The following is a 28,000-nucleotide window of genomic DNA, read 5'->3' as shown; positions in this document are numbered from 1 at the left end:
TAAACCATGAAATCCACTTCCATTGATTATTTAACACTGAGAATTCATACAAAACAAGTCGAGAAGCTAACTTACATTAGTGAAAAATTTAATCATGTCCAGATTACATTAAAATGTATCATACCAAAGGTTTCAGCTCACTTAGACCTTTCTTTTTCTTTTTTTTCTCTTTTTGTTTTTTAGCTCACTCAGACATTTCAAGTAAAAAAGTTAAATGCATGTTCAGCACAGTATCATCACCACCCCTTTTTGGTAATCATGCTCCAGCATTTGGCTGACAAAGCCTACTCACACAGAAAACACAACCTTCAGGCTTGAGTCAAAAAGTAGCTTTCGGCCTTAATGTTCCTTTTCTTTCTTTTTCTTCTTGTTATTCTATTATCAGCCCGGTTCATCCAAGTGTTTGTCCAAGTCGCATATGTTTGGTACTTCACTGCTGCCAACCATACTGTTGATTGCGATTACCACCCATCATGTTTGAGCCTCGACCAACACCAGAACCTCCATATGGACCACCTTGGGGATAATTTGAAGCACCAACTCCATAACCACTACTGCCTCCTCGGGGTCCTGCACCCGGCATGGCACTGGCAGCGTATGGAGGACCACGTCCTTGAGGCGGATATGGGCCACCACTGTAACCTCCACCTTGGCCTCCACGATTTGGGTGATTGTACCCCCCACTAGGATTTCCACTCTGGGGATATCTACTTGGTCCTCCTGAAGGACCACGAGGCTTTCCATAGTGGTGGCTAGGTCCTGTTACAGCTGTAGGCTGGGAGCTATGCATGGGTTGGTTAGGTCCTGGTCTGAGTTGAGGATGAGTTTGCCCAGTTTGTTGAATGGGAGGTAAGCGTGCATGTGGCTGGGGATGCTGTAGTTTCTGCCGTTTAGCCGTTTCTTCATGTTGGCGCTGCTGTTGACGCTTTTTCTTTGTCTGGAACTCATGTGACGATTCATATTTGGGCAGGCTGAAATGAAAAAGGAAATACCATTAAACCAGAACAAAGCGAGGGTCAACTAAGATTTGGGAAGAATATAACTAACTACACATGCTATGGAAAACAAACCTCTTGGGATCACAAGGCAATGGGTCAGTCCAGAAATACTCTGCATCAAGTGCATCCTTAGCAGATATTCTCTATTTATATAAAAGAATGAACAGAAAAATTAGTGAAACATTTATTATTACCACAAAATAGTAAGGAAACAACTTCCATAAATAATATGGAGAATATTGAAAAGCAAATGGAAAATTTTGACACAAGCACACAACAACAATAAACAAATTACACAAATTAAAACCATTTTCCATTTGGATGCTAAGCCAACAAGCACAGAATTAAAAATTGAATATAGTTTAGTTCCTGACAACAAGATCCGCTGCTTCTAAATGAAACCTAGGAGTCATCTTCTCCAACCTCTCGTAGGATTAATTTGTTCAAAGAAATTAAGTTTCATTTATTTAGCAGACAGGTATAACAGAATGCCAAAAGTCCGTTGGATCAAGGTCAAACGTGTAAAACTGTACAATAATAAATAAGACATACAATTTACAATTGGATGTGTTATCTATGATTATGAACACCGATATGCCACAATGAACCATGAAAACAAAGTGTTGTGTTGTATGATAGACAAGAAAATTCAGGCATGGCAAACCCTAAAAATCTGTAAGTGTGGAAACACAGCAACAAAGAAGGATACATTTTTCTGTAAGTTGCATTATTTGTATTATAAGCACAAATGCATGCAAGTAAGCCAGGGTCATTGCTTGATGCAGTGGTAAAATCTCAGGCTGAAAAGTGTGAGAATGCCAGTTGGAGTCTAAAAGTGGATTATTTGTGCCAGAAAAAAGAAAAAATAAACCCAAAGGTTAGCCTCATACCAAGTGCTCACCTCCCAAGACCCTGATAGTGAGGACCAACAATGGGACCTTTCATCATGAATTAAGAATCTAGGATATTTGCTAATGAAGAATCAATATGATGGGTTGCATAATAAATGTAATTAAAATCTTACAGTTTACAATATGATTCGCGATTTGAATCATGAATCCCAAGGGTTTCAATTCAAATCTTATGTCTAAATCTTTTTCTTATGAGTTTTGTTTGAATCCTATGATTTGGTTCATAAATCTTATGATTTATGCGATTCCTGTGATTCATAAATCTTAAGAAGAGAAGACAGAAGTGCAATATTATCATAAAATCTGTTAACAATGTTCGCCGGACCACAACATGCTTCCAGGTACAAGCATCAAGGGCTGGACTAAAACTTTTCTTCAGAGGCCAAGATGGGAATCTAATGGGGGAAAGAATAAGTTTAGACATTGCAGAAAGGAAGCAGATCTTCAACAGAACAAGGGAAACCAACCTGTCTGGCTGTCTGAAGAAAATGTATGCCAACCAGAAACATTTTTTCTTGGAGGTAGAAGCCAGTGGAGTAGAGAAGCACAAAGCTTTTCTTCAGTCTTGCTTGGTTGGATGTTTCAATACAAGGGTTCTGAGAGAGGAGGAAGTACAACAATGGGCCTTCAAAACTTGGAGTTTAGAAGACTGGACGATGAACTTTCGCTCTTCCTCTGGTAGGTTTCTGCCTACCTCAGGAGCTTCTTCGAGGGAGCTCAGTCCTACAGAAAGAAAGAGAAGAGAGGAATGGATTGATGCTCAAAAAGGTAATCCTCTTAACTGCAATTCTATTATTTATAAACCATTACATCACATGGGGGACTGATTCAGTTGTAACTAACTAAGCTGACGTGGCCCTCTCACATAGGTATTCGGATAAGGCTGTATGGATATCATGCTGCTGGGCACAGCAGTGGTAGTGGGCCGAGCTGTGTTCCTATCAACTCCCCCTCCTTGAGATCAATCTTGTCCTCAAGATTGACATGGGGAAATTCATGCTTCAATCGAGAATATTCCTCCCAAGTGGCTTCCTCTTCAGGAAGGCTTCTCCATACAACCAGGGCCTCTTCGATGTAGTATCTCCCTTTGCGAACCCAGCGAAAGTCTATCAGCTTGCGGGGCTCCATGATCATGACTCCCTCATCAGTGAAGGCTGGGAGGGTTGCCTGAGATTTCTCCCCTTGATCCACTTGTTTCTTGAGTAGTGATACATGAAAGACAGGGTGGAGTTTGGAGGATGGTGGGAGCTCTAGCTTGTAGGTGACTGACCCGTTTCTGTCCAAGATTTTGAAGGGTCCATACAACTTGGGAGCTAGTTTCTGCCATGCTTGCTTGGCTACTGAAGTCTGCCGGTAGGGCTGGAGCTTCAAGTAGACCATGTCTCCAGGCTGAAATTCCAAGGGACGATGCTTGCGGTCATATGTAGCTTTCATTATCTGCTGAGCTCGCTGTAAATTGCTCTTAAGCTCCTGCAAGATTAAGTCCCGGCTGGTCAGATATTTGTCTACTGCAGCTACAGTAGTAGACCCCGTCTCATATGGTAGAATGGCAGGGAGGTCTCTACCATACAAAGCCTTGAAAGGTGTCATACCGGTAGTCACATGGAAGGTGGAGTTATACCAGAGTTCTGCCCAAGATAACCACTTCAACCACTGTTTTGGCCTCTGTCCAGCGAAGCACCTCAAATAGGTCTCGATGCACCTGTTGACTACCTCTGCCTGTCCATCAGACTGGGGGTGATAGTTTGTGGAATGAGCTAGGTGTGTCCCTTGGATTTTAAAATACTCCTGCCAAAATCTTCCCATAAATAGAGGATCCCGGTCGGAGATGATGGAAGCTGGTGTTCCATGTAACTTTGTAATGTCCCTCACAAACATATCTGCTACTTGTGCTGCTGTGAAAGGGTGTGACAAGGCTGAGAAGTGAGCATACTTGCTAAGCCTGTCGACTACCACCATGATCACTGTCTTGCCTTGAGAGGGTGGCAAACCAGTGATGAAATCCATGGTGACGTCATCCCAAACCTGATTTGGAATCTGAAGGGGCTGAAGGAGCCCAGCTATCTGTTGAGTATCGTATTTCTGCTGTTGACAGGTTGGGCAGCCAGCCACAAAGGCCTGTACATGCTTCCTAATCCCCTTCCAATAGTAGTGTGCTGCAATATGCTGATAAGTGCTCAGTGCCCCGAAGTGACCTCCACCTACAAAGGAACCTACGAAAGAGTGGAATAACCGTAGAAGCTCCACTATGTGTGAGGATGATGAAGGTAAAACCAGTCTCCCCTTATAAAACAAGAGAGTCCTTCACAGTATAGCCCGGAGTCTTGGTTGGGCCCACGGCCCATCTCCTTTTCATAGCGGCCAGCTCCTCATTACTCAGTATCTCATGTTTGAGTTGTTCCAACAGTGGGTATATGGGTCTGGATTCTTCCATCAACTGTAGTTCACCTTGTCTTGATAGGGCATCCGCTACCCAATTAGAAGCCCCAGTTTTGTATTCTATTAAATAGTCAAACCCCAACAATTTTGACACCCATTTTTGCTGCTCTTCCGTAAGGAGATGCTGTTCCAACAGATATTTGAGGCTCCGTTGATCAGTTCTGATGATGAAGCGTCACCCCAGGAGGTAGTGGCGCCATTTAAGGACTGATAGAACTACAGCCATTAACTCCTTAACATAGGTGGATTTAGCCTTCGCTCGAGGGGAGAGAACCTTGCTGAAATAAGCTAAGGGTTTACCCCCTTGCATCAAAACAGCTCTAATGCCAGCGCCCGATGCATCACATTCTGCCACGAAGGGTTGCTCAAAATCTGGTAGGATCAATGTTGGTGGAGTGGAGACTGCTGTCTTCAAGAGGCTGAAAGCTTGTTGGGCCTCCTCTATCCAGTAGAAGGTGTTCTTCCGGAGGAGTTGAGTTAGCAGAGCTGCTATCAGCCCATAATCCCTGATAAAATGTCTGTTATACCCGGTTAGGCCTAGGAAGGCCTGCAGTTGTCTTACTGAAGTGTGCCTGGCCCACTGCCTTATGCTGGCCACCTTCTCAGGATCGGGCTTCACCTCCCCTCCCTCCACCACATGACCAAGATAATGCACTCGTCCCTGCCCAAAAACACATTTGGAGGGCTTGGCCGAGAGCTGATTCCGCCTTAGCACATCAAATGCTAGCTTCAAGTGTAAAAGATGTTGCTCCAAATCAGAGCTATAGATAAGAATGTCATCAAAAAATACTAAAATGATCTTACGAAGGTAGGGCCTGAATATGTCATTCATAAGTGATTGGAAAGTTGATGGTGCATTGGACAGACTAAACGGCATGACTAAGAACTCGTAGTGGCCATCATGAGTCCTGAAAGCTGTCTTATGCACATCGTCACTGTGAACCCAGACCTGAGATCCAACTTCGAGAATACCCGAGCCCTTTGCAGCTCGTTTAGCAACTCATCAATCAAGGGAATCGGAAACCAGTCCTTAACAGTGATGGAGTTCAGTGCCCAGCAATCCACACAAAACCGCCAGGAACCGTCCTTCACTAGTAGAATTGGGGAGTAGGGACTGTTGCTAGGTTGTATGAACCCCTTTTGCAGGAGGTCTTGGACCAAGTTCTCGATTTCCTAGCCCTGGTTGTATGGGTACCGGTAAGGCCGTAAATTGACTGGTTCTGCCCCTGGTACAATGGGAATCCGATGGTCGTGAACTCTCTCGGGAGGGAGCCCTTGTGGTTCGTGAAAGACATCGAGGTACTCGGCCAAAACTGCTTGCAGCCGTGGATCGGGCCATTTTACCTTCATTGTTCGTGGGCTTCAGATGTGGGCCAGGTCTGCAGCCCCTATGAACATCAAGGTGGGTCAGCTTTGGTCCCAACTGGTTTTGATTATAGAGCTGAGGGTAGCTGGTTGTGGAACCAGCAGCCTAGAGCCGCTTAGAGTTATGGTGTGATTCCCCCTTTGAAATTCCATGGTTAGTTTGGACCAGTCACAAACCACCCGCCCCAATTGTTGCAACCACTGTACCCCCAGTACAATGTCAGCCCCACTGAAGGCCAAGGTGTACAGATCAGCGCGAAAGATTTCCCCCTTGGATGGCTAGCTCCATGTCTTTACAGACCCCTTCACATGGTATTTGACTACCATTGGCCACTTGGACATTGAATTTAGAGGTAGGTCTAATGGTCACCCCCATCTGAATGGCCAAATCATCTGAAATGAAATTCATGCTACTCCCACTGTCCACCAAAATTGATACCTCCCGACCCATCATTCTACCCATGACACGCATAGTTTGGGGTGACGTGAGGCCTGTAAGGGCCTGTAGAGAAATCTCAGGTGGGCCGAGCCCGATTATCATATCAAGGCTGGTTGGGCTGTCTTCTTCAAGGCCTTCCACCACCTGCTCTCCCTCTTCTGGGCCATCTGTTTGCAACAAGAAAGCCTGTTGGGCCTTACATTTGTGACCTGGGCCGAACCGCTCGTCACAGTTATAACATAAGCCTTTCTCTCTACAGGCCTGCATCTCGGCCCATGTCAATCTTTTGAAGGGGACGATGGGCTTTAAGCCTTGGTTCTCTGGTTTAGCGGGCCCAGCAGTGGCTAGATATGGGCCGCTTCTATCTTCAGGGCCATGCCCCATCAAAGGTGTTCTCAAGAGAGATCCCTAAAGGCGGGCCCAATGATCTTCTGAGTCTGCCAAATTTTTCTTCATAAAATCTGGCCAGGCCTACAGCAGCCATGACCATCGGAGGTTGCATGGATTTCACCTCCACTCGGATATCCTCCCTCAACCCACCGATAAAACTGCCCAACAGAGCATTTTTCAGCCAACCCTGTACCCTCGAGAATAAACGCTCAAACTCCATCTAATATTCCCTCACTTTCCCAGTCTGTCTCAATTTCGCTAGTTGTTCATCGTAGTTTTTGAACCCAGTGGGTCCAAATTGCACACATAGGGCACCGGTGAAATCAGCCCAAGTCACTTGGGGGTGTGACCAGCGAAACCACTGGAACCAGAGAATTGCTTCTCCTTCCAGATGGATAGCTGTGATTGATACCCTCTGATTCCCTGGTATTTCATGGTATTCGAAGTATCTCTCAGCCCTATAGATCCATGGTACAGGGTCCTCACCTGAGAAGTTCGGGAAGGTGATTTTGGTCTGCCGCAACACTCCATTTCCTCTAGACCTGTTGCTAGGCTGGCTGCTGCCCTCTCCTTCCCCATCCGCGTTCTCACTGACAGGCACCTTCTCCAGCTTGGCTAGGACCGCTAATAGTGTCGCCTTGATCTTAGTAATATCCCCTTCCAGTTTCTCGATTCTATCTTCACTAACAGAAACTCTCGTTCCCACTATGGTGTCGTCCCAAGATCGGTCTCTGATACCACTTGGTAGGATTTCTGCCTACCTCAGGAGCTTCTTCGAGGGAGCTCAGTCCTCCTACAGAAAGAAAGAGAGGAATGGATTGATGCTCAAAAAGGCAATCCTCTTTACTGCAATTCTATTATTATTTATAGCCCATTATATCACATGGGGGACTGATTCAGTTGTAACTAACTAGCTGGCGTGGCCCTCTCACATAGGTATTCGGATAAGGCCGTATGGGTATCATGCTGCTGGGCGCAGCAGTGGTAGTTGGCCGAGCTGTGTTCCTATCATCCTCCTCCCTACAAAGGAGGATGCCAAAAAGGTGGTAAACATGGGATAAAGATGTTTCAGAGGAGCCCTCTTGCATCTTGAGCCATGGAAAAGGACAACTGGTACTAGGCAAACTTCAAAAGACTTGCTTGGTTTCATCTGGGTTAGGGTTTATGGCTTACCTTACACCTCTGGAGTAACAATATCGCCAATCACCAGAGGCATTGGGGATCTGTGTTGGGGTTACCTGGATGTTACAGTTCAGAGAATTTCAGAGACAAGGCGGAGTTTTTTCAGATCAAGGTTTGTTGGTCAGGAATTCCTCCCCTGACAGTTAATGTAATGGCAGAGAATGTGATGTTTATGGTCACAATCTGGCCAGAGATAAAACCGGAAAAGATGAAGATTTCAGTGGACTCTTTAGAGGCAGTACAAGTCAAGCAAAACTTAATTAAAAAGGCTTCAGCTGGTTTTTCTATAAAAAAAAAAAAAAAAAAAAAAAAAAAAAAAAAAAGTTATCAGAGAGAAACAAAAGAGTCAGGGGGCAGAGTTGCATTCTTCAAAGTGATTCTAGTCACTAAGAGGAGAACCAATGAATAGGGCTATGCCGAAGCTGAGGAAGAAGGAGAATGGCAGACAGTACGAAGGAGAAGGAGAAACAATCAGCATCACAGGTTGTCCCCTAGATCGAACGGCTAGGAAAAAAAGGTAGAAGATTCCAGTTTGTCGATGAGGTAAGCTTCCTTTCAAATTTTAAACCGAGTGGCTGAGGAAGATGAAGGGGACTTTTTTGACAAATTATAAGGTGTGGCTATAGATCGGATCAAGGCTGGCGGGTGGGACCCGAACCCGTTGCCTCTAGGCACTTTTAATTGGTCAAGCCCGAAAATCTGGGGACCTAGCCTTATTCGTTTTAGAAGTCCTCCTAGGTTGTTGCAGTGTTTTAAAAGTGCAGGGTGTAGGGGTCAATTTGTGCCTAAGGCGCAAGGCAAGGCATGCACCTTTTTAAGTAAGGCGCAAAAATTAAAAAATCAAAAAAGAATTGTCAGAAAATAAAAAAAATGCCAAAAAAATCAAAAAATTATTAAACATAATATTAATAAAAATATAAACTTAAATTTTAAAATAAATGTTTTAAAAATCCTATTATCTAAAATTAAAATACATAAACATAACATGTAAAGCATATGCAAATGAGAATTTAAAAATAAAATCAAACATATAAAACATTTTCAAGCATGTAAAACCCACAATCTCTTTTTTTCTCAATGCATTACTTCAAGTAGCTAATGTGATGTAAAACATATTACATTCCTCATTCTACGAGTCACCTTTGTGCCACGCCCCTCGAGGCAAGCCCAAACAAGTCCACGTTAGGGTCTTAAATTCTTAGTTCTCACACAAAAAATAATGATTTTATAGTTTTAATTGCTTTTGGAGAAGGTGACCTTAGGCACTTCCGAAGTAGTAGGTTTGGTTGGGGCTAGGGGTGCTCACGGTTCGGTTAAACCGTGGGCTTATTTTTTGAACCAAACCGGTATCACTGGTTTTTGAAAAACTAATACCCGAAACCGGACCATCGGTTAACCAATTGACCGGTTCGGTTCGTTAGTTTTTCAATTGTTTATATCTTCAATATATTATAAAAATATATAAAGATATGACAAAAAATCAGAAATATATATAAAATATTATATTTTAAATAATAAATAATATATTACATATTATAAATATATGTTTATATATTGCATATTTATTAATTTATAATATATAGAAAATATAAAATATATATAAATATATATATAATATACATAAATATATCGAAAATATATAGAATTATATGTATACCGATCAGTTCGGTCAACCGCTGGTTTTCTATATTGGTTAACTGAAACCAAACTAGTACCTTTGGTTTTTTTTTAAATACTGAACCAAAACCAAACCAATCGGTTAGGTTAATCGAATTTTCAGTTCGATTTAGTCTTTTGATTTTTCTTGCTCACCCCTAGTTGGGGCTATGTCACCTATTGAAGGGGTTTGTTGTGACAACTCAGCCAGAGGTTTGCCCCTCGTTATTCAGGATACACTAGCAAAGATCTTGCCAAAGAACAAAGAACCTTTTGCTCCTCAGTCATTGCTTCAACAACACATGGTAAACCTGAGATAATGCAAACAAAGATGAGGTTTTGGCGTGGGTTCTTTCGAAGTTGCTTTCTTTTAGGGAGAGTTTCTACGGCTTTCTTTCAAGGGCCTGGAGGAGGAAACAAAAGCCTTGTTAGTGGCAATCAAAAGTAGGCACATGCTAGAAAAAGGAAAAAAGAATAGGAGGCAATCCAAAGAGTTGCTTCGTTTGGCCTGGGATCTAAACGATTGTGCTGGGAGTGGAAGCCAAAATAATAGAGCTTTTAGAAGAAAATCTATGGAAACGTAGGATTGATTTCTTGGAATGTTCATGGGCTAGGCTCAAGTAGAAGGAGATTGGTGGTGGGAAACATTTTAAGGAAAGGAAGCCCGACATCCAGTTGTTGCAGGAAACTAAACTTTAAAAATTTGATACTGAGAAGTGTGGGGTTTTGGTCCTTGCAATTGGCTAATCATTCTGGTGGTCAACACAACAGGTGGGATAGCTCTAATTTGGAACCCAAAATGTTTCAAGCTTCTAGACCATGAAATTGGAAGGTTTTCAATTTCAGTAAAGATCCTATGGCTCCCTCTCAACTTTTCTTTTGTGGTGTCAGGAGTGACTCCAACCTAAATAAGTTTTTTAGGAGGAACTAGATTGGGTGAGAAGAAAATGGAGTAGGCCTTGGTTAATTGGTGGAGATTTCAATGCTATTCTCAAGATGGGGAACAAAAAGGTTTGCACAAGAACTGATAGGAGCATGAGGTTGCTGCTTTCTCCAATTTCATGCAAAATTAGGAATTAAATGATTTGCCTTTGGCTGGAGCTTCTTATACTTGGACCAACAATCAATAGCAGCCCTCTCTGGTAAGGCTAGAGAGATTTGTAAGTCTCTTCTGAGTGGAAAGACTTTTATCCCAATTCTATTCAAGAAGCCCTTCCAAGGCCAGTGTCAGACCGTGTGACACTGCAGCTAGACACAAATGGCAATAAGAAGACATGTACAACCTTTCAGCTTGGAGCATTGCCGGTAGGGGGCGGAGGAGTTTGACTCCAACATAAAGAAGTGATGGTCAGAAGCTTCTTTTGATGAGATTAAATCATTAGAAAAGCTAAATGCCTAAAGACTATTGTTGATTTGAATTTAGAAGAGGAAGTGGGACCTTTGTAGGAGGACCTCAGGCAAAAGAAGTTGCTTGCTATGAAGGATTATGATGTTTTGGCTTTTGAAGAGGAGGTTAAATGGAGGCAGAGGTTAAGAATTAACTGGTTGAAGGCATGTGACAACAATACTGCTTTCTTTCACAAAACTGCTAATGCAAGGAGAAGAGCCAATTCTATCAAGAGGTTATTTCTTGATGGGCAGGTGATTGAAGATGAAGGAAGTTGACAAGACCATTGTCAGTTTCTATGAGAACTAATACAAGGAGCCTTGTAAAGTTAGGCCAAAGTTAGATAGTTTGCATTTCCACCATCTTTTGGGACAAGAGGTGAAGCTTGAAAAACCCTTTACAAAGGATGAAGTCAAAAAATCTGTGGACAATTTGGAAGGGGAGAAAGCCCCTGGACCTGATGGTTACACCATCTTGTTCTACAAAAAATACTGGGAAATCATTAAACAATATTTACTTTAAGTATTGGAGGAATTTCACAATTCAACTACTCTAGAAAGAAGCTTCAATGTAACTTTTGTTTCCTTAATTCCCAAAAAGAGTCGAGCTATAGAGCTAAAGGATTTCAGGCCCATCAGCTTGATTGGAAGTTGTATGTACAAGATTTTAGCTAGAGTGCTGGCCACAAGGCTAATGAGGGTTATGCGCTCTGTCATTTCTATTTATCAAGGTGCTTTGTTTGCAACAAGCATATTCATGACTGCGTTCTTATAGACAATGAGCTTATCAATTCAAGATCAAGGAATGGTAGGAGTGGGTAGGTGTAAAATCGATATAGAGAAGGTTTATGACCAAGTAAACCAGGCTTTTCCAGATTACATGCTAGATAGATTGCATTTTGGCCAGAAGTGGAGAAACTGGACGAAAGTGTGTCACTATTCCTAGTTTTTCAACCCTTGTTAATGGGGCAACCAAAGGCAAGTTCAAAAGCTCAAGGGGGGCTTAGACAAGGTGACCCACCATCACCCTTACTGTTTTTGATAGTCATGGGGGCTTGAGCAAAATGGCACCGAAAACCTCAAAACTGGGTATGGTTGTAGGCTTTGAGGTTTGTCTTGGTGGATCAAAGGTCACTTCGCTGCAGTTTACCCATGACACCCTCTTTTTTTGTGAGGCTTCAGTGAACCAGGTTCTTAATCTTTTTCCCTTTTTTTTTTTTTTTGATCAGCAACACAGAAAAAAGATTTCATTAATTAGAAGAAAACAGAATTACAACAAGATGTTGTGAAAGAAAACCAGCTTTAGAAGCTGTCCCAACTCAAGATTACATTTTAACCCAAAACATGCGTTCTATGTACACCCCTTGCTTGGCTAAGCTATCTGCCAAGCTGTTGGCAGTTCTCCTCACCCATCTCACTCCAATTGACATGTCCTATGACAACCATTTGAATCTTCTGAAATCATTCTACAAATGCCATGCCACCCCCTCCCCCTTAAACAGCAACTTAACCACAGTTTTCTAGTCTTCCTCAATAATCAGCCTACCAATACCAAATTCTTTTGCCTTCTCAACCCCATAAACTGCAGCCAAAAACTCTAGTCTTGCCACATCACCTTGGTCCACAGGGCCAAGTCTCAACAGATCTTTGTCTTGTAGTTGAGGATGCAGCAATAACACCCCAAGCTCTAAAGAAATCTTAAATCTTGAAATCTGAGAACAGCTTCAAACTCTTTGCCCAATGTGCCACTCTCAAGGTTATTGTTTCTACCAAGGCTTCCTTGCTTCTTTCCTTTTCTTCAAACATTCTTGCATTTCTTTCCTCCCATACAGTCCAAAGTAGTGCTGCTCTTGTGCAGCCAACCAGGTTCTTAATCTTCAGTTCTTGCTCTGCTGGCTTGAAGTGCTTTCGGGTTTCAAAGTCATGTTTCTAAAATTGAGATTTTACCAGTTGGGGAAGTTACTGAATTTGCAGGACTTGGCATAAATTTTGGGGTGCAAAACAGATAGTTTCCCTTCTAAGCATCTGGGTCACTCCTTAGGGCAAAGTGTAATTCAAGCAATATTTGAAATCCTATTTTGGAGAAAACAGAGAGGAAATTGACTTCTTGGAAAGCTTGCAAAGCTAGATATCTTTCCAAAGGGGATAACTGGTTCTAGTAAAGAGTGTTCTGGCCAGCCTTCCCACTTTTTTCATGTCTCTCATTTTAATGTCCTCTGAGGTGGCACTAAAAATAGAAAAAAAAAAAAAGACGAGGGATTTTATGTGGCTAGGGTAGAAGGATTCCTCTAAATACCATCTGCTGAACTGGGATGAGATCGGTAAACCTATCTTTTGATGAGGGTTGGGGATTAGAAAGGTGAAACTGTTTAATTAAGCACTTTAAGGGAGCTCGTTTTAGATATTCTCTAATGAACCTCAAGAATTATGGAGAGTTTTAATTGCTGAAAAATAGGATTTCAATGATAATGGGTGGGACACAGATGGCTCGCTTCTGCCTTATGGGTGCAGCTTTTGGAAAGGCATTTACAGAGCTTACCCTCATTTCATCAAGGGCATTTCTTATAAAGTTGAAAATGGAAGAACACTGAGGTTTTGGTTGGACCCTTGGTGTGGTGATATTGCTTTAAAAGAAATGGTTCCTTCTTTGTTTGCTGTGGCTGAAGATACTGAAATTTTTATTGCTGATTGCCTTGAACAGGAGGGTGATAGATTAGTCCGGTCCCCTGTTTTTAGAAGAAATTTTAATGATTACTTCAGAATCAGCACCCAGATCTGCAATCTGAGGATTCTAGATGCTGGAAATGGGCAAAATTGGGTAGCTTTTCAGTCAGACCTTTCTACCCGGGGCTCATTGGAGATGAACAGTAGTCTTTTTCCTTTCAAGGCCATTTGGAAAGTAATAACTCCCCTTAAAGTTAAGTTCTACTTATGAGTGGTTGCAAAAGAGAAGTGCCTCACCAAGAAAATGTTATTGAGAAGAGGTTTCACCTTGCCAGACTTGCTCTGTCCTTTGGTGCAATTTGCAAATTGAGTCTTCAACTCACCTATTCATTTTGTAACTTCACTTCATGGCAGTCGTGTGGCAGCAGTTTCTCAGAGCAATTAATCTTGGCTGGTGCTGGCTGGAACCAGAGTCCATTTCCTCTTTGTTATCTGGCTGAAGAATCCCAGGAAGGTCCAAGGAAGGAAAGCAAGTGTTATCTGTTATTCCCTCTGCAGTTTTGTAGGCAATCTGGTTGGAAAGAAACGATAGGGTCTTTGAGCAAAATGCTAAGTCTGGGGTAATTAACTTCATAGTGGAAGAGTTTAGGAGCGGGTTGTCTTTGTCTGATGCTTTAGATTTTTTTGTGCTAGTTCTTTTTTTGAGGGTGGACTATTTTAGGAGGTCATAATTCTGGCCTTTTTTGTATAGCCTCTCTTTGTACAGGACCTTGTACTGTTGATATTAATACAATACCTTACCTCTTAAAAGAAAATGTGATTCAAATCAGTTCAATTAAGAATTAGTTCACTACTTTGTCATTTTGTTTTGTTTATATTTAGTTTTGCCAAGGGTGACTTCATTTAAAGGCCTTCTAAAATTGATTTATTTATGTTATTTAAGGCCCTATATTGAGTTTACTTTCTATCATATGTTCGATAAAGAGCCATTATATGTGCATTATTTGACTGTCAAGCCAAGCTTGATTATATCATCTTAGACTTGTATTGTAAAAGTGGTAAAATTCTATTGGTTTAGGTACAGATATGGTAGATATGACTTAAAAATCGGGTAGGACATTTCATATATATTTGGCATTTTAGCATTATCTATATTTAACTTTTTGACAAATTTGTAAAAAATAGAAATTATCTTACAGTTCACAATTTGGTTTGATTCAACTTTCTCTATGATTTACAATACGATTACGATTTTCAGAACATTGTGCATAATATATACTGCATAAGACATTTTTATGTGCATTATGTGCATTTAAAAGGAAACAAACATAGACACATCCACAAGTGTCTAACCCTGTGTTTGAACATATTTATATCAGCATGTACTGTATAACTTTTGCCCAGAAGCCTCTGGCACATATTTGTACCTTTAGTGTGCCAGTAGGTACTGTGACACATTTAAATGATACCTGAGATGGATCAAGAGTAAGCATTCTTTCAAGCAACTCCAAAGCATGGCGGTCAAAACTGGAAAGCCAAAAAAGAAAAACAACCGTCTCAAGGTCTTTTTGTAGTGAAAGATAAGTATAGAATCTTACATAATTTGACAAAAAATCAGATTCTGGCAATCATTTGCTAATACTAAAGATTTCCATACTTACTGTCTGAAAACTTCCCTAAGACGTCTCTTCATTGGCCTAGTTGGCTTGAAATTGTTATACCAAGGAATCTTGGAAACTCCAGGCCAATTGACCTCATCGGGGGCTCCACATAACTCAAATATCTTATTCAATTGCTCTGGCTACAGTAAGGATGAAAAGATTTTGAACCCAGTTCAGAGACTTCTGATCAATTATAATATATACCAGCAAACTAAGAGAAGGTAAAAGACACAAAGAAAATGAAAATTTTGAGACAAAATAATTACTGGTAGAAGTAATGCAAATAAGTGCACATATTTTCATGAGATCTTTCTACAATACTTGGTAACTTATTCAGGAAAAGAAAATTTATGGTGTAAACAAATTAGCATATGAGCATCAGCATCCAAAATATTATTTAGAAACAAAAACTGTGCAAATATGAAATTTTCAGGAAGAACCGCTTTGTCGTAAACTAAGAGATTTTTATTCTCTTCAAATTCGGAAGAAGTATGGGGTGGTTTGGTGACGAGGGCACTACCTAGACCTATGTTGGATCATTGTCCAGTTAGACCATCTCAAGAAAGACTAGGGGGAGGGCCTTGCCCCTTCAGATTTGAAAACGTGTGGTTATTATATCCAGACTTTCAAAAGAAAGTGAAAGAATGGTGGGAAGAGGATCAGGTGGAGTTTAGATGGAAGGGATATAGATTTTATAAGAAGCTACAAAATCTAAAAGCCAGGATCAAAGCTTGGAACAAAGAAGAGTTTGGTAGAATTGAAGACAGAAAGGAGGCTATTAGTAAAAGGATTCAAGAACTTGATGTTGCTGAGGCAGAGAGAGGATTGAGGTGTGAAGAAAGGGAAGAAAGATGGAAGTTGAAACAGGATTTGGAGGAAATTCTCGGAAAAGAAGAGATAAGCTAGAGACAAAAATCAAGATGCAAGTGGTTGAAGAAAGGAGATATACAAAATTTTTCTATAGCTTGGCAAGTGGAAGAAAGAAGAAGAACATAGTGGAAAATTTGGAATGGAATGGGGCAATGCTGACAAGAGAGGAAGAGATTGCAAGAGCTTTTGTGGAGCATTTTAAATCCATTTATGACAGCCCCAGTAGAGTAAGAGAGACTCCAACCATCTTTGAGTGGCATGTTGGAGAAAGGGAATTGTTGGAACCCCTAGAAAGATCATTTGAGGTGAAGAAATAAAAGAGGCAGCTTTCTCTACGGAAAGATCAAAAGCCCCGGGCTCGGATGGATTCACTATGCCTTTTTATTAAGACTGCTGGACATCTTAGGTAATGACCTAGTAGAGGTCTTCTTGGAATTCTTTGAAAGAGGAAAAATAAATGTGGGTGCAAGTGCTACTTTCATAGCTTTGATCCCTAAGAAGGTACCTACAATTCAACCCAAGGACTTTAGACCGATCAGTCTGATTGGGAATTTGTATAAGATCATTTCTAAAGTTCTTGCACTAAGACTCAAGAAAGTCCTTCTTCCTTAATCTCACCGAATCAAGGGGCCTTTGTGAAAGGGAGACAAATTATTGATCATATTTTAATAGCCAATGAATGTGTGGATTACAAAAAAAAAAAGAAAAGGAGAAAAGGGCCTGATCTGTAAACTTGACTTAGAAAAAGCTTATGATTTGGTGGATTGGGATTTCTTGCTAGAAGTGCTGAAGAATAGAGGCTTTGAGGAGAGATGGTGTAAGTGGATGAAGGGTTGTATTACCTTTTGTCACTTCTCAATCTTACTGAATGAAGTAGCTAGGGATTCCTGCAAAGAGGGGCCTTAGACAAGGAGACCCTTTGTCACCTTTCCTCTGCACCTTAGTAGTGGATGTCCTAAGTGTCTTGATTTATAGGGCTGATTCAAGAAATCTACTAAAAGGTTGGAGAGTTGGGAGGCAACAAGTGATTGTCACTCACCTACAATTTGTGGATGATTTCATTCTCTTTTGTTAAGGGGAAATTGAGGAGATGGATAATTTGAGATTGGGGGTGATGCATTTTGAGAGTCTCCAATGATCCAATCTAAAAGTCAATTGGGACAAGAGTTGTGTAGCGGGGGTAAATTTACAGGATGATGAAGTATAGTTGGTGGCTAGGGCTTTCGGTTGCGAGGTAAGTGGTTGGCCTCTAGTATATTTAGGTTTGCCCCTAGGGGGGAATCCTAGAACAGAAAACTTTTGGTACCCAATTTTAGAAAGATTCACTAAGAAGCTAGCAGGGTGAAAGAGAAATTATATCTCACTAGGGGGTATCAAGTCCACTCTGGCCAACTTTCCGATGTATTTTCTGTCTAACTTTAAGCTTCCTGCCAAGGTTGCCAAATAAGTTAGAAAAGCTCATGAGAGATTTACTGTGGGAACCGGGTAACTCAAAAAATGACCATTTAGTGAAGTGGGAAGTAGTTTCTAGGAAGAAGTAAGCGAGGGGTCTAGGCATTAGCAATATCAGATTAAGAAATGTAGCTTTGTTAAGAAAGTGGTTGTAGAGATTTCCTTTGGAGCAAGACAGTTTGTGGCACTTGGTGGTGGAAAGTATTCACGAGATGGCAGATAATGGATGAAATGTTGGCATCAACCCTAGGGCTTCTCACTTCTCCCCTTGGAAAGCAATTGCTAGATTGATGTGTGCTCAGGTAATAAAATTCTATTTTGGGAGGACCTTTGGCTTAGAAACACCCCCCTTAAGGATAGATTCCTGGTAATGTATTCTCTTTCCCTAAATAAATTCAAAACCATCTCCTCACTTTGTGTGTCTGAGGGGACTTGAGATTTGGGTTTGAGAAGAGGGTTGAGGGATTCAGAATTGGCTTCTACAGATGAGTTATTCACTGTGTTGAATTCAATTTTCCTAAACCTTTCCTGCCCAGATAGTAGAATTTGGAAAGAGTCCTCTTCAAGGACTTTCTCTTGTTCATCTATTTCAACGCCTTAGTTTAGTCTTCTTTTGTGTCTGTCTCTTTTCCTGCTAAAAAAATCAGGTATTCTCCTATGTCACCAAAGGTTAGGGCTTTTTGCTAGGAAGTGGCTCTTCAAAAGATCCATACCATGGATGTACTTCAAAGAAAAAGGCCAAACTAGAGTCTTTTCCCCACATTTACCTTTGCTTAAGAAATGGTGAGGCAGCAACTCATCTTTTGATTTCTTGTCCTTTTTCTTATTATTTGTGGGATTGGTTTTCTTCTTTGTTTGGTTATAGATGGAACCCCCTCCCCCCCCCCCACCGGGTGTGCTGAACCTTTTTTACTCTAGCTTCTTCTGACAACCAAGGAAAAAGGGCAACGTGATGTGGAGAATAACAAGAGCAATCATCCTATGGTCAATTTGGGAAGAGAGAAACAATAGGATCTTCCTAGGGCAAAAAAAATCCAAGGAAGCACATGTGGAGGTTGTCACCATCAAGGTTATGCATTGGCTGAAAGTACATCATCTCTTCAAGGACTTCTCCTCAACTAACTTAATTAGAAATGGAGTGCTATAATTGTGTCCTCACCTTCCTCCCCTATGGTACATGAATGTTGGGTACCACCGCCTTAGTTCAGGGTGAAGCTAAACTTTGATGGAAGCTCCTTGGGTAATCCAAGTTAGTCAGGAGTTAGAGGTGTGTACAGAAACGAGGAAGGAAAAGTCTTGGCCATTTAATCGGGCCCAATTGGGGTGGGAGATTCATTAAGGGTAAGGGCAGAAGTAATGGCCTTACTTCAAGGTTTGAAACTAGCGAAACAATGGGGAATGCAGCAATTAGAAGTGGAAGGAGACTCCAAGCTGGTAATAGGGTGGATGTAAGCTGAAAACCTAGGAGTGTGGTCTCTTAGACAGCCTCTAAGAGAGATTATTAGCTTAGCAAGAGAGATTGGGGTGCATTTTAAATGGGTAAGAAGGTCAGCAAATGGAATGGCTGCCACTTTATCTAAGCAAGGAGTTACTAGGGAGGCTTTGTTTTGGGCTTGTGTGTAAGTTTTTTATTTTCTTTTTCCATCCATTTTGTGGGTGGTAAGCCTGAAATCTTTTCAATTCTCTAATGAAAGTTACCGTTTCCTATAAAAAAAAGTACTCAAACAAGGATGCGTTATAATCATAGAAAAAATATTGCTCTCCAATGTGATACAGGACCTGAAAACAAGCAAAAAAATCCACGGAGAGAAGCTGCAAATTTAGGAAGACTCTTTTTGTTGGATCAAAAGATTTTTGGAGTTGGCAATCATGCCCATCCTAAAGGAGGCTAAGCAAGACAATGGTTGCCATATGCCACTTCAGATTCCACTAGATATCAAGATAAATGTATCTCACGATCATAGTTGTCAAGGTGCACTGGGTTATAACATACTTTTATATTTTTAACTTTTTGACAATTATAATTATAAAATAGACATTATTAAACTAGAATATTCATGTTTGTGTATCGATAGAAGTGTATTAGTACTTGTAACGATACTCCCCCTATTCTTTTATTTCTTTGGTTTTCAATTTCATTTTTAAATATATATATATATATATATATATATTATTTAAAAAAAATGGGTCCCTGAAAACACCTATAAACAGGTGTATCAAGACCCAAAAGATACAATACAATACACCCGATATAGGGCGTATCATATCAAAATTTTGATCCTTGATTGAACCCTCAAAATTTTCAAAACCTGAACCAATAAGCAAGGGAAGAACTTAAAATTTTGTCTAATCAACACATTTTCTTCTTCCACATCTTCTTCTTCTTCTTCTTCTTCCACCTTTTCTTTTCTTCTTTCCTATAACAAAAGTAGGGGTTCTACCCCTACATTTTTTTAATTTTCTATCCTTTGTTCTTTTTATTCTCATAAAATGTTGATTTTCTAGACTTAAACATGAAATGTGTACTTCTCTTATGAAAATTATGAATAATTATTAAGGAAAGATGGTTATGGAACCTAGGGAACTACACTAGGATATATGGTTTTACTTAAAAAAAATCCATCGCCTAGGCGCGACTAGGCACCTTGGCGCCTTGAAAACTATGCTCAAGATAGCTCAGCAAAGTGACATCTTCAGAATAATTGCAATTTATGGAATATTTGAATTGCCTTGTTCTAAAAAAAATGAGTTAATTTAGTGAATTGTTGAGGTTTCTTTCTGTATCAAAAGTCCTGAATTGTTAGAAAATAGTTCTTTTTGATATAGTTAGAAATTTATTGGGTGCTTTACAAAGGAAGAAAGAGATGGACTGCATCTCTTTGTTTCCCAGCAGAGGTGAGTCCTTAGGGGAGTCCCATCAAATGTTCTGACCAGTGTTTTAAAAGCGCAAGGGCCAATTTGCGCCTAAGGCACACGGCACAAGGCGAGGCAAGCACCTTTTTAAGCAAGGCGCAAAATTACAAAAAAAAAAAGGTAAAAAATAAAAAAAAAAGCCAAAATTTTAAAAAATTTGCAAAAGTTTCAAAAAATACTAAACATAATGCTAAAAAATACAAACTTAAATTTAAAAATAAAGGTTTTAAAAAACATATCTTCTAAAATTAAAATACATAAATAGAACATGTAAAGCGTATTCAAATGAAAATTTAAAAATAAAAGCAAACATATAAAGTATTTTCAAGCATGTAAAACCCGCAATGTCTTTTTTTCCTTAATTGCATTGCTTCAAGTAGTTAATGTGATCTAAAACATATTGCATTCTTGATTCTATGAGTCGCCTTTGTAGCATGCCCCTCAAGGCAAGCCCGAACAAGTCTATGTTAGGGTCTGAAATTCTTATTTCTCACATAAAAAATAATGATTTTACAACTTTCATTACCTTTTAAGAAGAGATTTTATTGCAATGAATTAATGAACAACATAAGCAAAATTCATCAAAAATATATATATAACATAAGCAAATAGGGGTTCTCGGAGCTTCGGTTCCCGGCCCAGCCATTAGACTCAAAAAACAGAAAAAAATGCAAAATTTTAAAAAGGCACACGCCTGGGCTGAGGCACACGCCTTTTGAAAGAGGTGTGCCTAGGACCTAGGCGAGGCGCATACCCCAAAATGTGCCTCGCCTGTGCGCCTAGGCGCGCCTTTTAAATCACTTGGCGTGCGCCTTTTGAAAGGGGTACACCGTCCTAGGCGAGGCGCATACCCCAAAATGCACCTCGCCTGTGCACTTAGGCACGCCTTTTGAATCACTGGTTCTGATAACATAGTTGTTAAGGTAATATGTAGTCGATAAGGCATATTTTTGGGGTCATCTTGTGCCTCACCTTAGTGTTCTTATATGGGAGGTAATACCAACTTTAGGTGTAGTCAACTAAACCATATCATGTTATATAAATATGGGTCAAAGCATAAAAAATGGCCTCATAAAAGACAAATTTCCAAAGGTGTCAACTAGCTTGCTGTTAAGATCTCTAGCTGGTAGTAGCAGAGACTTGGGTACTGCTGTCTCCACCTGAATTTGGGGGGTTTGGGTTTTGGGGGATGGCTACCCCTGTTGTAGCTCATTTTCCTGAAAATAAAAAGACTAGTTTTCAGTTTAGAGAGCCATAAAAACAGGTTCTAAGGCAAACCATGACGGCAAATGAAAAGTAATGTGTTCAACTGTTCATTGCAATAGGGCTTAAATCAGTAGCTTTCATTGTGTATTCTCTGTAAGAAGGCCCTTCTACTCCCATATCCCTCAATTCTCACATGCAGTACAAGGTATTATCTCCCTCTATTGGCTAATTAGGGACAAAAGCTCCTTGATTTGTTCTTTTCTCTCTATTTTTCCCCATTCTTTGTTTTCAACACACATATGCACAGATTTCTCTTGTATCTCCCTCTTGAGTTAATAGGATCATGGTTTTAAAAGGTATCAGAGGCGAAGCAAAAACATACGCCTCAAGGCACTAAAAAATGACTTGGCCTTGGAGCTTCATGGTGTATATGCAGGGCATAGGTTTTGAAGTGCCAAGAGGCATACACCTTTCACCTTGCACCACAAATTGTTAGAGGCAGGTGCCTCGAGCCACTGTAATTTTCAAGAGAAGTAGTTTCTTTAAGGGGCAAAATCGGTGAAATGAGTAAAAAAAACTATTAGGGCTAGTTCGAGCTTTGAATTGAACTGTTGAAGAAGAGACTGAACAGACAAGTTCTCTCTAGTCTCTTCTCAACTCTGAAAGCTTGAAGTAGGCTCTTGAACTGCTTCTGTGTGCTGCCTGCATAATCCATATCCTCGACTGGTTAAAACCAAAGAACATGTGAGTACTCAGGTTCAAACAGGAGATTTTTTCTTCAAATTGCTAGTTTGCTGTGGTTGATTACCCATAGCTTTACAACGACTAAATAGAATTACCATCAGTGGACCTCCTATGGTTAGAGTGCTCACCACTGTGCCCTTACTATTGTTCTTTTTCATTGCCAATACACACTCTATCTCCTTGGCCAGAATTATTACTTATTTGGTTCTTTTCTTATTTTTATCCTTATTTTGTGATTAGTAGAATGTAGTGGATGATGGATGATGTCGGTCAGTCATCAGTGCAGATTTAATTTACCAGTCATTACTAGGATTACTATTTAATGGATTCTTTGTATTTATTTATTTAATTTGATAAATGATCTGCTTAAGAGTCAATTTCTTGCTCGTTTGCCTGCACTCTGTTTGTGTGTAGGATGATAGTTCAGAAACTGGTCTATAATTCTTAACTAAGAAACTTTTGTTAAATGTGATTAATCAATACCATATGGTAAAGATGAGAGACAGAGAGAGATCCCAGTGATGAAAAGGGAAGACCTGTGAGAGTTGCTGTTGTCCTTTGTAAGAGAAGGTTGGGGATAGGAACCAGCTGGATTCATGCGTTTCAATGTTGCTACAGTTGATATTATATGTTTTGGCTTCCTCCTCTTATTCAGACTAGGAAGAAAAAGGCTAGTTTTTCATGTTCCACATGACTTAGCTGATAAAATTTGGAATTTCAGAACAGGATGGCTGCAAAAGGAGAATAGTAACCTTTGGAAATTTACTAATGAGAAAAGGGAGTTTGAATGGGTAACTCAGGGAATAGAGATTCAGCTTCAATGGGTGAAAACAATTTCTAATTCCTTCGCAGAAGCTCTGGCTAAACAAGGGGTGGGAAGGGAACAATTATTTTCGGCAATGTTGTAATTGTTTTCTGTTTTCTTGGGGATGGTTAAGAGATTTTCTCTCCCCTTTGCTTCCCTTGTAATTACTTTTCCTCTAATTAATAAAATGTTGCTGTCAATGATCAGAAAAAAGGTTGGAATTTCAGAGGACTCATGTGCTTCCTTTTGGAAAAGGGAGAAAAGGAGATAAGAGGCCTGCTTATGGAACAAATTAAGTGTATCCTTAAATACATAAAATAAGGCACAACCTACATGCAGTATGGAACAACAACTAGACTGATTAAATGATCATATATTGGAGAAAGCCCATCTTGAATCTCAGTGCTCCAGGCCTTGGGGTACAGAGGTGAGGTTTGCTCTGCATCAGTGATTCTTGAAGCATGTACTTATCTTATGGTCGTCAGTTTTGTGCAATCATTTATCCACTACACATGATTCTCTTTGAATGGAGAAGTTTTATGGTTTATATCACATTAATTATATTTCTTTGATCATAGAAGGAACAAGTTCATCTCATATCCACCATTCTTAAAACTTCAAGAAACCCACATGAATTGAGGAGAATGAGTGCCCCACCTCATCTTTCCCAGGAAAGATTGGTTTTCCATGCAGAAGTTCTGCGAATATACAACCAACAGACCACATGTCAACAGCTGGGCCATACTTTGTGGTCCCAAGCAGCAATTCAGGAGGCCTGATCAAATCATTATGAATACAAAATAGCATTAGTTTAAAAGATATGTAATGGTGAATATTTACAGAAACAAATAGTAGATTATTAAATCTATATTCTGCATAACAGTGTACACAAAGTAGAATTATTTACCTATACCATAAAGTAATGACACGATTTGTAAGATGTCCATTATGGTCATTGGAGAATGACCGTGCAAGGCCAAAATCTGCAAGCTTCAGATTTCCCTCATTGTCTATCAGTAGATTAGAGCCTGCAGAAACAGATGCATTAAAAACATCAAACAATCTGTAAAAGGTTAATATGCATATCCAACAAATGATAACATTTGGGCAAGTTTCAACCTTTGATGTCCCGATGAAGTACTTGATTAACATGACAGTAATGAAGTCCAGTTAACAGCTGCCTCATATAGCACTGATAAGAAAATTCATCACTAAATCATTACTATCAGGTGAATGCCAATTAGTTAAGATGACAATTATTAAATCTATATGGAATTGTGATACCTTGATCTGGGGAACTGAAAATCGCATCCCAGGACGATCAGAAAGACCAGTCAAATCATGGTCCATGTACTCAAAAACCATGTAGATCCCACCTTTGTACTTATTGCCATCTGTATTCAAGCAAACATGATTAACATCAGGGAAGTTCATCCTTTAAAGATAACAAAAAGCATTATACAATATATGCTTCAAATTCAAGCAAACATGTATACAATATATACAATATAAAAGTGTAATAATGAGAAACTATATAATTGACTAAATTATTGATCAATGAGAAGCAAAACTATGATGGCATTCATTAATCTAGCCAAGCCAACTGAATTACATGTAATATTGAACTACTAACCTGATCTACCTTGCTCATCCTTTTCAGGACCTAGAAAACAAACTTAAAATTTATAAGAGAGTAAAATAGATCACATAAATGAGGCATTTCTTGTGTAGAAAGATTAATAAGTATCCAGTCAATACGAAAGATGAAAAACAAGAATTACCCTGAGAAGTAACAATCTCCTTCAACTTAATTACATTTTCATGATGCAGCTTCTTTAGAATCTTAATTTCACGTATGGCAGTAATTGGAAACTGCATAATCAAAGTGAACTATCATATTCATTCCAAAAGAAAAGATGCATAAAAGTAAGAATTTCATAACTGTCCTCTGCAAAAATCAACAAGGGGGTGGAACTGTGGTAAAAGCATACACCCTCTCTTTCATTATCCATTCGAATCTTTTTCAATGCAACAATCTCCCCTGTATCAATTTCCCTAGCCATGTAGACTTGACTGCAAGCACAAAAACAAAATAGAAAGTCATTCAAGGTTCTTCCAGGTTCATCAACAACCAGGTAATATTTATAATTATTTCCAAAAGTGCATTTTTAAGAGATTTAGGCAGTACCCCAAAATGGGAAGCCATATTCTTATGAAACAGATCAAATTAAATATAAATATATATTTCTACATGCAAACAGAAGGAATGCAAACTTCAGAAACTAGTGTAAAAAATCTCTCATATTTCTTTAAGGTGCCTCAAGTATAGTTGAATTGTTCTTTCAATGTTTCCAATTAGAAATTTGATAGAAATTTCAGCATACATGGGGGAAAGGAAGACAAAGCAGTGCACACAAAAACCAGTACTCTCACTGATTAGAAATCCAATTTTACAAGAAACAAAGTTTCTTATTCTCTATTTTCCAAATTGGAAAATCACTATCGTAAAGAAATATCCTACACATCAGGGAGATGCTCTAAAGAAAAGGCTAGCTTATCTATTATAATGACCAAGACAATGATGTAAAATTAGATAAATGACACTTCCCAGTAAGATCATATAAAGTGAAAACTATTTGTGGCAAGAACCTTGAGGGATCGCTCATTATTCTTAGTGAATACTCTTGGCATGGATTATGCTTCCTTGGAGAAAAGGAGAAGATGGTACAATAGAATGATGGATGGTGGATATATATGGTATACCATGCTTTGTGAAGGATTCTACTTTTCCCTCATTTTTCTGGCATCTAAGGAATGTTAATACATATTTCTAAAATGAAAGACCATATGCTGTTAACTAGTTAACGAAACATAACATCAATTGAGAAACTGCATCACTTCAAACCAAAATATGATGTTTAAAAGAACAGCTAACACAACAAAATAAACGGAATAAAAACTGGAAATCCTACCTTCTACTTCCAGCTAGAGGAAAATCCAAAAAAAAAAAAAAAACTAGAAAAACTCCGTTACGTTCATATTATGGGCAACCCACAAATTAATTGCCTTTATAAATCATCTCATAGTCAGACCAATTGATGAAAACCATAATCATAAACACATCCAAATATGGGACACACGATTTTAGCAGACAAAATAGACAACGAGCTCTACTAAGACAAGTAAATAAGTAAACACATGGACTTTGTTGCTTGCCCTCTAATTTTCCAACTTACCCATATGTTCCTTCACCAATCTGTTCCAACTTCTCGAAACAGTCAACGCTTCGAGATCCCCACGAGGGGGACTCATTGAGATTGAGCTGCCCAGGGGCTGCCACAGACATCGAAATCACCTTTTTTCCGCACTATAATCGCCAACTATCACAAACAAACAAAATTGAATACACAAACGATTAACGAAGTTCCTAAGCACAAGAGAAAGCCCAGTGTAGAAACCGTTAATCGAAAAGGGGATTGAATAATTCAAGAATAATAACAATACCCAGAAGAAGATTAGAAAGGAAAAATTAGAGAGAAACTAAACGAAGAGAAATACGGATAAAACAAGGGAGGAATTAGGGTTTACGTGAGACGCATAAGAGAAGACTTACCGGCTCAGCTACAGATAAACGGGCCCAACAAGTCCCAACAAGCCATTGCAGCCTTATATTGGAAACTTCTCGCAATGAATGATGACAAGGAAGATTGTTACCAATGTGTGGCTGCAGTATCTGTTGGGACAGTTTTGAGAGCGTTATGTTGTCAGCATATCTCTATCCACTTTTAGGGGTTAAGCAGAAGAGAAGCGTTAATTTTTACTTCCTGAGATTTTAGAAGTTTGATGGAGAATTTTTACGCTAAAATTATTACTTTCTGTTAGTAATTAGGTACGTGCATCGTACGTGAAAAACTTTTCTTGATATTAATTACTTTAATTTTATATATATCATAGTGGAGATAGAAATTAAAAATTTATAAAAATAATAATATAATTAAAAATAAACTTAAATATTTGTAGCAAATGTGCGCATGTGAAAATTTTAAATTATAATAACAAATTATTATTATAATTAAATTTTGTATCCCATTTCTTTTATAAATAATTATTTTTATTTAATATGATGAACATATAAAATTATAAATGTTTTCAACAAAATTTTATATTTTTTAACTTTGTGTTTTATATTTTTCTAAATATTTTTTATTCAATTATAACTTCATGGGTCTTTTGAAAAGTTGGATCATTGACCCGCCATCTAGGTAAGAAAATAGCTTTGCTTTTGAATCAATTTTAAATTATATATTTCATTTACCTTATATAAATAATTTTTAATTATCACACTAAATTTTTGTTTGACATAATTAATATATAATTTTTTATATATTCTTTTGTTTATTTATATTTTTTAATGATTTAATATTTAACCATCATATCATTGATTAACCCATTTGACCCAAACCAATAACCCACCACTCAAAAAAGGAAAATATTTTGATTTCTAGGCTGAAATTAAATTTTATATTACATTTTCATCATTAATAAAATTATTTCTTATGTATAAAACTTATTTTTGTTTGATATAATGAATTTATAATATTAGAGATTTACCCAATACTTTATTTTTATAAACATATAGGATTAGATATGTGTCCAAAATTTTCTCTATCTTTTTTATTTTTGTGATTCTTTGTTTTCTATTTTTAAAATTTTATTATTTGACTATGACATCATTTAATTTCTAGGTTGATTTTTAATTTGGCATTCCATTTTCATGGTTAATAAAAATACTTCTTACATTACATACTTATTGTTGTTTAGTATAGTGAATATACAATATTAGAGATATCCCCGTTTTTTGTATTGTATATTTTATTTATTTTAGTTTTTTATTTTTTAATTATGGTATTGTTTATTAA

General features: G+C 38.9%; 1 protein-coding gene across 5 annotated transcripts; it reads right to left on the bottom strand.

Annotated features, from left to right (window-relative positions):
- LOC148871638 (cyclin-dependent kinase C-1-like) lies at positions 1-26,855 on the bottom strand. Of its 5 annotated transcripts, none has more exons than XM_088969475.1 (13): positions 26,695-26,855; positions 26,318-26,461; positions 25,073-25,154; positions 24,863-24,953; positions 24,715-24,744; positions 24,366-24,475; positions 24,201-24,273; positions 23,989-24,109; positions 23,739-23,856; positions 15,092-15,231; positions 14,900-14,957; positions 1,071-1,141; positions 1-971 (listed from the first exon to the last, which is right to left on the bottom strand). In XM_088969475.1, exons 2-13 carry the CDS (start codon positions 26,425-26,427, stop codon positions 431-433), a joined length of 1,545 nt encoding a protein of 514 aa, XP_088825601.1. In that variant the 5' UTR covers positions 26,428-26,461; positions 26,695-26,855; the 3' UTR covers positions 1-430. The 5 variants fall into 5 exon arrangements, with proteins under 5 accessions (XP_088825601.1, XP_088825603.1, XP_088825605.1 ...); XM_088969477.1 differs by lacking the exon at positions 26,695-26,855 and adding an exon at positions 26,586-26,643; XM_088969479.1 differs by lacking the exon at positions 24,715-24,744 and having other exon boundaries at positions 26,695-26,837.
- Between the last annotated feature and the right edge of the window lie 1,145 nt (positions 26,856-28,000).

This window comes from Nelumbo lutea, chromosome 2 (genome assembly GCF_056320005.1).
Source record: "Nelumbo lutea isolate HS-2025 chromosome 2, American lotus-T2T, whole genome shotgun sequence".
NCBI lineage: Eukaryota > Viridiplantae > Streptophyta > Magnoliopsida > Proteales > Nelumbonaceae > Nelumbo > Nelumbo lutea.
The sequence above is the reverse complement of the archived record's forward strand: the minus strand, read 5'-3'. Positions and strand labels throughout refer to the sequence as shown.